Genomic DNA, 8,856 nt, shown 5'->3' with positions numbered 1-8,856 from the left:
CTTATTTAGAAAGGAAGAAGAAAGTTATGCATAGGAAGAGATGGTGACTAATTGTTACCAAACAATATCTGAATCTACTCAGCAACCTATTGATCAAGTAAAATTTTCAAAGTTGAATCCATTAATTTAGGAACCCCTTGAAGCTACAAGGGTCATGAAAATCTTTTCAACAATGACACTTAATGACTTTGCAAAATTACTTCCAGTTAATTTTTGGTAAAAGTATATTAGTTTATTCCGTTCAAAGTCTAGGTAAATTAACCCGAAAATGTATTTCACCTTGCTTTCTCCAATACACTCTCTTTGATTGGTTAAAATTCACATGAGTCCTACTAAATCATCTGGGTCTCATATGAATTTGGTGGGTCTCATGTGAATTTTATCCAATCAAAAAGAGTGTGTTGAAAAGTGAGTATTAGAATGTGTGTTGCTAGCATTCCTTTTCTCTATTATGCACAAACAATTAAGTTCTGCATATCTATAATGTATAAGTTTGTTTTCTACTATTGAATCAATAAATTATTAATATCACTTTTTTATTTTACAAATATACTATTTTACATTTTGATTCAATGGTAAAACTTATTGATGTAATGATGGAAACAAATTTGGATATGGTCACATTCAGTGACGGATCCAGGATTTTTGAATAGTGGGCGCACTATATATAAAAATTTGTAGCATTAGTAATTGTCCTATAGAATTATTCATATTATGGAAACTTTAAATGATTTTCTCATTTTCAATATCAATAGAAAAACATTTCTCATATAAATAACTAAAAATTGTTTGTGATAAGTGTAGTCCATGTGATCAAAATGTCAACTATTGATATATTATACTACCCAAAAAAATTGTTTCTAAAAACTGTGTAAAGGCAAATGTCAAAAGTAATTTATATTCAAGTATTAACAATATATTCTTTAAAAAAAAAAAAAGTGCTATGAATATATTTCTTTGTTAATGGAATTGGTAGGCATGTAGATCATGCAGGGTGGAATAGTTGGTTAAAGTCAAGATATGTAAATATAAATATAAGAAATTGACATTAACATTAGCTAAAGAAGATTCGAGTTTATCCATGTGATAAGAATGAATATTTTCTTTGGAGTATCAAGCAAGATATATAACGTACAAGCGCATGGATTAATTTTGTGGATTTAAGCAATTTAATATCTAAACAAATAACCCTACGAAAAATATAAATAACTAGATATTTTGGCCTATTGAATGATTTGACCGTCAATTTGGTTGTGTTTTTTTTACTTATTTTCTTCTTAAGGCTTTGCTTCCATAGAATCAATGAAGTTTTTGCTGTCACCCTAACTTTAGCTCAGCTGTTAAGGATAATGCATTCATATATATGTAAGGTTTGGGGTTTAAACTCCGACACCAAAAAAAATTGAAGCTTTTGCCCATTAAACCTTTTTTCTTATTCAATGTTTCAATAGTGTGATTTCATAAACGAAAAACTTTTCACATTATTCAATGTTTTTTAGGGGCACATTATTCCTTCATAGTGCGGGCTGAGAGTTGCTCATTGATCTGGGGTTGCTCATGCACGCACAGGTCGAGAGTTGCTCACTACCAAGTATGGATAAGGCTTGACATCCAAGCCCTACTTGACCACTACTTATTCCTATGCTTTATCCCTGGGACAGGTATGCTTCTTACCCATATTATAGCCGCATAACTTTTGAACCTTTATTGACTTTGGCGTCAAAGCACATGCAAGTAAACTACCCCTCTTTGGTGGAGAAGGACCATCAACGAACGACTCAACAAAACCTGACCCGTAATTTTTTTTTTTAGTATCCTGTCAAGTATCAGAGCATTTTCCATTATCATAAATGTAAAGCAGAATATATTGAATTGAGAATGATGAAGTAGTACCAATTATAGTTTTAATTGAAAAAAGTAATTAATATTGAAAAAAAAGCAATTATGTTAAAACATTTTTTATACAAATGACTCAGTTATTTTGGGACAGAAGATGTACTTCTTTCGATCATATTTATAAATAAAATACAACTTTTTAGATTCATTGAATAATTAATGTATTTGGTCATATTTATAGACTATATACAATAATTATTCAATAAATCTAAAAAGTTATTTTTTAGCTGTAAACGTGACCAAAGAGAGTACTATTGATCAAGAATCTTTTGGCATTTTTAACTCCCGGTGGCCACTGGCTAGCAATATATCTCCAACTTCTTTGTCCTATGCAACACAACGTCAAACGATAAAATGAATATCGACATTGTGGTCATTGCAAATATTCTGTAGGATATTCTCAGATTCTTCCCTTTGGAATCATTAATGAGACGTTAGAATCCTATTAAGTATTAACCCCATCACATCATTATCATGCCAAATAAAAAATTGGATAATCCATCTCCAAAGTTACAAATCTGATCAATTAGGAACCATAACATAGACGGGCTCTATCTTCCCCTTCTCTTTTGTGAGCCGTCACCAAAACTCTAATTTCTTCTCCTTCATCCACAAAGAATAGATGATTTAGGGTCAATATTTGATCGAAAATCATCAATCTAACTCGTTTTTTCTATTTTCCTTTATTAAAATAAGTAATTTTCACATCTATTTCGGTTTTTCTTTTGTGATTTCGTCGTCTTAGTGCGACGTTGTTTTGTTCGTCGTCTTTGTGCGACATTGTTTGTCTTTCTTATTTCGTTCAGGTATTTGTTCGATTCAGATTGTCAGATCAGCTTCGATCTAGTGCAGATCAAATCAATGACTTTGGAGTCGTCTTGCAGATCTGGAGACATTGATATTCCGGAGACTTAAATATAGTCATATGTGTAAACTTTGATTTTTTGCTGTTTTATGCCATTAATATGGATGATGTTGTGAGTTTGTTCACATATTCAATATTAAAATTAGCATTTTTCAATTATTAAGGATTAGATAAAATTGATAAACATCGAAGACTAATATTGATTTCTGTATAAAAAAAAAAAAAAAAAAAAGAGTAACATAAACTAATTTATCATTTCATAAATTTAAGTATCAAATTATTCAACCAGTACAATTTCAATGTTAAAATGGTAATTTAATCGATTAGAAACCGAACAATTTATCCCTATAGCTCAATTGACATTGACATGCATTATTATATACAAGAACAGGGGTTCGAACCCCGGACACCCCACTTATTCATCTTGAAAAGGGTGAATTCTAGCACTAGGCTACTTGATAAAAAAAAAACCGAACAATTTTTTTAACCAAAGAAAATAGAAACCGCACAAATTGACCACCAATGTGATAAAGTTGAACATGTTGCCTAGGAAGGGCGATTTATTTACTTAACATACAAAAATGTCACTTTCCTTTCACTGTATTTTCACTTGTATAATTTAAGTCCCAAACAAAACAACTCTACTAAAACATAGCTACAAAAATGAATTATTTTTCAGCATCTTGAAGTTGTAGGTGTATGAGTGGAACATGATGAGGCAGGGGAGTTAGAATGAGCAACAACTCTTTCTACAGAATGTGAATTCTCACTCAACTCAAATTTCTTAGACTTTGGTTTTATAACTGTGGTTGTAGATGAAGGATGTGTAGCCACAGGTGCATAAATTCCTGTTGGAGTAGTAACTGTGGTTAATTCTCCTGACACTGTTGTTTTGGTGGCTACTGCAGCATATTCTTGTGGTTGGACATAAATGTTCCCTACCAAGAACATAGGAGCTGTATGTGAATTAGAATTGTTGTGAATTATTGGGCTTCTTCTTGTGTGCAGACGAAATTTCTGTCCATGTCCGAAAATTAAAAAAAGTTAGACCATAATTTTGATCATAGACAAGAAAAATTAACAATCAAGAAGATCGTATAGTGATATGTGCTAATATGAATTCGAGTTCTATGCAGTCGCAATTCTGATAGTCAAGGATCTTGACCGTTAGATTAAAGGTTAGACAGCTCGTATTCGAGTTATAATTTAAGCTTGATTTGGTATAATCAGAATACGAGATGTCTAATCTTCATCCACGGTAAAAATCCGTGGATTGCAGGGTTTACTAGCCACATATAATCCAGGTCTGAGACAGAAAATTATACAAATTATAGAAATGGAACAAAAAATAACTAACCTGTAAATGACTTTTGACTTCATCGTTGGTGAGGCCATCGACTTTCATTAGTTCCCTGATCTGTTTTGGCGTCGCAGCTGCAACATGTCACGCACAATTCACAATTACATTTGGAACAATTAATTAGAAGAATGTACTAATTATGCTGATGAGTAATATATTCACTCACAATTTGAACCGCCAAGTTGTTGAAGGGCATGCAAGAAGCGTTTGTGCAATTCCTGTGACCAGCAACGGCGCTGCTTTCTCTGACCTTTATCGTCTTTTTTGCTGCCGCTTTCAGGAACTGGTTCGGTAGAACTTGTAGCTGGTACTTGAGGCGAACTGGTTGGTGCTTTATCACTTTCTAATGCATTATCTTTTTCAGCAGCGATTTCCTCTTTGTGGAATGGTTGAAATGCTCCACCATTTCTCTTCACTTCTACGACATTTGTTTTCCTAGGTACATCCTGAACAAACATTTCACATTCTCTTAATTTCTTTTCAATTATGAAACAGACAAAAAGTTCTAAAGGAACAATTCCATTCAATGTATCAAGCAGACAATAGGCTTGATGAATTGAGTGACGCGGAAGAAGTCCTGATCAAAAGTTTCACAGTTCAAAATCGCTAATTTACCAACGTTTGCTTATAAAATAAAAATTCATTTATTAAAATCAACTTCGGTTTTGCCATCCAGAAACAGTTAGTGGTACAACTTGTTGTCTGTTTGCCTTTCAGTCCAGTGTAATTTTCCATGATTAAATCCTACAAAAAAAATTCGACTTTGGTTTTGCAATTTTATACCTCTTTAGCAGATGAAGGGTTGGGATTCCACAACTGAACAGATCTTAGCCAATCAGATTTCATCTTATGTGATGAATGTTGCTCCTCATCGTCGTCATCTTCCTCATCATTTTCATCGCAATCGGGGGACAATGCCCTTTTCTTGATAGGAATAAACTCCTCAAAAACAAGACCTTCATCTGTCGATGTCTGTTCCGAACACTCCGATTGTGTTCCAAACAACTGTTGCTTACAAGTTTCAATGGCTGCATATTCACAAAACATAACATATAAGAAAAAAGTAGAAAAACACAAACCAAAAAACCAATGAAAGAAACTTTAACATGGTATAAAAAAATGGTATATTCTTTTTTTTCTTCTGGTTTGTTTTGTTTACCTTGTGTAACAAGCTCAAGAGAAAGAGGAAGGTCTCTAGGGAAAACCTGAATTTTCTTCTTTTCTTCTTCCAATGCTAGGATATAGTCACGAAATTCCATTTTATGAGAGTGCATTTTGTGGTGGAATTGCATTGAAACCATAAAAATTTATATGAATGTGTTGTTGAGGGAAAACAGTTTGAGGAAGAGGGTAAGGATGAATATATAGGGAATGAATGAGGTTTTGTCCAAATACAGAAAAACGGATCCACCAATGAAGAATATGGGATCTGAATAGAATCAAATTTTGGAATAAACTTTGAAGAGAGAGAATGGCTTATAAACATTGAGTTCGGGTCGTCGCATACTAAGACGAATCTTTGATGCCTTTTATATTCTTGCTTTGTTTAGTTTTTGGCTTAAATATGAAAATAGTCCCGGTAAATATCTAGCGTTTTGGATTTAGTTCCTATAAAAATATTTTTTTGGTTTTAGTCCATGCAAATATAGAATATTTGGTTTTGGTCCTTGGTATTTTGTTTTAATCCTTGTAAAATCATTTCATATTGAACTTGATCCCTATAATATTCATTTTAGTCCTCATTTTGAGGGACTAAAATCAAATATTCTACATATTACAAGGACCAAATCCAATATGAATTACTTTTACAAGGACTAAAACAAAATATCAGGGACCAAAACCAAATTTTTTATATTTGCAGGGACTAAAACCAAAAAAATATTTTTACAGGGACTAAAACCAAAATGTCAGATATTTGCAGGGACAATTTTCATATTTAAGCCTTAGTTTTTTTATTTTTGGTGGCAGGAGTTTGAACCTCGGATCTTACATATATTATGCATTGTCCATATCAACTGAGCTAAGCTCACGTGAACAAGGTTGCTTTGTTTAGTTAAAGGAAAACATTGTTTTGTTTTTTTTTTAGGTTTTTCCATCAGGTGTAAATTTGCATGTTTTTTTTTTGGTGATAGATGGGGTTTGAACCCCGACTTTGCATATATAATGCATTGTTCCTACCAACTAGGGGTGGCAAAACGGATCCAACTCGTCGGGCCGGCCCGTTTAGCCCGCTATTTTTGGCGGGCTGAGTCGAAGTTTTGAACTCGCTTTTCAAAGTTGGTTCGCCCCGCTTAACTCTCGTTAAAAAAACGGGCCGACTCGTGACGAGGTGGACCGACCCGTTTAACTTGTTTTTCTTTTTTGTTTTAGACTTATTTTTTCTTTTGGATTTATTTTGGTTGTTGTATTTGTTTTTATGTTGGTATATTTTCATTATTTTGTTATTAAGTATGATGTTGAGTTCGACAACTTATTAATTATCTTGTTTTTACGACAAATTTATTTGTTGCATATTTTTTTTGTTATTTTTTTATGATAAAAGCAACATATATTTTAAAAAAAAATGATAAAAGCAACATAGTTTTTTTTTTTTTGTAACAATTAAGTTGTAAGAAAAATCATCAAAAAACTTTGTTTTTTAGGGGGAAAAAACAACTTTTTTTGATGATTTTTTGTTTGGCGGACCAGAAAACCCTAAATTTACCCTTTTTTTTGAAGTGACCCATCAAATATCGGGTCAGGTTTGTGTGACTCATTAGATATTACACTTGAGTATGGAAAATAATTGACAATCGTTTGAAATTTGAAGTATTCTAGGCTAGACTTGAGTTTTGAAGTATTCTTAAAATTTTGAGTTATGTTTGATTTTGATTGAATTAAGGATGTTTTATGTTATTTACTTTTGTTTATGACTTGAGTTTTGAAATATCTTGAAGTTTATATATGATATTTGAAGTATTTTGGAATTTATATATGATATTTTAAGTTCTATTTTTTGGTTAATTTATCCCGATTTGACCACCATGCTACATTTACATGCAAATTAAGTTCCTCCCTTAACATTTTGGTGTTGTGTTGGCTGGGTTTAGTGTTGTTGAGATTTCTTTCTTTGTTGTTATTTTTTTTCATGTCTGCGTTTGTAATCAAATTATTATTAGAGTTGTTAAGACTTTTTTTTGAAAACTCGGTATCCGATCCAAAAATCGACTAATCTGAGGGGACCAATTCCACCGCCCACTTGCGGGGGCCCCGTTTAAAGCCAGAGCAAGACTTAGCCCACCGAAATTGGCAGAGGGAATCGAACCTGAGACCTCTGGAGGAGCAAACTCCAAGATCCCAAGCCAACCACTAGGCCAACCCCAAATGGGTTTAGAGTTGTTAAGACTATTCCATGGCAGGATGCTTAAAGGCTCTGGTTTAAAAGAAAGGCTTTTGAATTAAGTTGATCGAAGGTGAATTAGCTGCTGATTACATTGCTGCTACTTAAAATCATGTTGAAGAAAAAAGATAAAAGAAGAAAAGCTTTGAAACTGGTGTCAGGATACATTTTTCCTACATCATCCATCATTTATCACTAAACTTTGATTTCAAGCATTATTTTGATCATGTTGGAAACATACATTCAAATTTTACGATATAAATTCAAATTTTATCTAGTCTTCATAACAACTCATTGTCCATCACAAAGGCTTAAGCAAAGATTTTTGGTTGTTTTGGGACTGGTTTGATGGTTTTATTGCTGGATCTGTTTGTAGTGAATCTTCTTCAAAAATTACATATTTAATTGAAATGTATTTAAGATGCTAAATACGAAATTTTAGTCAATTTTCACCTTCCCTCAAAAAAAAAAGTCAATTTTCACTTAATTTTTATACATTTTATTACAATATTAACAATACATTAATAAAAATAATATTTAAAAGTGATTTAAAAAATAATATTCTTTGAAAAAGTTAAAATAATAAATATATCTGGTTATTACTTCATAAAAATAAAGGGTAATAGTCATTTTAGTTTGTGAATGTATAACACGTAGTCGCAATATTCCATCAATGTATAAAAATTCAATAATAGTTTCTGATTGTGCACTGAGTAAGTCAAAATAGTCTTTTAAGTTAAAATGCTTCTTAATATTGTCAAATTAGTCCAAAAAAATTAGTCTTTAATTGTCATATCAGCCTCTACAAGTATTTACTTACTGTCATATCAGTCATCCTATAAAAAGAGTTAATGTCAGCATTGAAAAACTATTTTAACGATAAAGATTAATTTGAGTAACAAAATGCACAATCAAGGATCATTTTAAAATTTTGATATATTGAAAGACTATTATGACTATTCGTTACACATTTAAGGATCAATATGATTATTTCTCGAAAAATAAAATTCTATGGTTATGGTTCAGTGTTAGGTTAACAAGGACGGTAGAAATTTTCTTAAATACAACCTATTCACATGTTGTAATTGTTAAGATATTTATGTGCTAGAGTTAAATCAATTAAGCAAATCAAGATTATTATTTTTTAAATGGTTAATGAGTTACAGATCATGAAATATAATTTACTCATAATGAACAATAAACCTTGATCATAGTTTGCATGAATTAGGACACCATTAACCATGATCAATGCCGACAAGCAAAAAACCTATCAGCTAGAGCTATAGGTGAAAATTAGACTATTAAGAGTTTATATCACCTACAACCACATAACTAACATTTCTTGTTGTCATAATC

The 8,856-nt window shown here is 31.9% G+C and overlaps 1 protein-coding gene across 1 annotated transcript; it reads right to left on the bottom strand.

Annotated features, from left to right (window-relative positions):
• Positions 1-3,061: 3,061 nt before the first annotated feature.
• LOC11431664 (transcription factor HHO3) lies at positions 3,062-5,626 on the bottom strand. The gene is made up of 5 exons (XM_003614427.4): positions 5,281-5,626; positions 4,905-5,149; positions 4,288-4,567; positions 4,119-4,195; positions 3,062-3,778 (listed from the first exon to the last, which is right to left on the bottom strand). Exons 1-5 carry the CDS (start codon positions 5,420-5,422, stop codon positions 3,437-3,439), a joined length of 1,086 nt encoding a protein of 361 aa, XP_003614475.2. The 5' UTR covers positions 5,423-5,626; the 3' UTR covers positions 3,062-3,436.
• Positions 5,627-8,856: the final 3,230 nt, after the last annotated feature.

The sequence above is a fragment of the Medicago truncatula genome, chromosome 5 (genome assembly GCF_003473485.1).
Source record: "Medicago truncatula cultivar Jemalong A17 chromosome 5, MtrunA17r5.0-ANR, whole genome shotgun sequence".
NCBI classification, from domain to species: Eukaryota; Viridiplantae; Streptophyta; class Magnoliopsida; order Fabales; family Fabaceae; genus Medicago; species Medicago truncatula.
This window is presented reverse-complemented; position numbering and strand designations above follow the sequence as displayed.

Coding starts and splice junctions, on each gene's coding strand:
- LOC11431664 (XM_003614427.4), bottom strand. CDS start 5,422: ATGGTTTCAATGCAATTCCACCACAAAATGCACTCTCATAAAATGGAA. Junction 4,568..4,904: donor ACCCTTCATCTGCTAAAGAG/GTATAAAATTGC, acceptor ATGTTTGTTCAG/GATGTACCTAGGAAAACAAA. Junction 3,779..4,118: donor AAGTCAAAAGTCATTTACAG/GTTAGTTATTTT, acceptor GGACATGGACAG/AAATTTCGTCTGCACACAAG.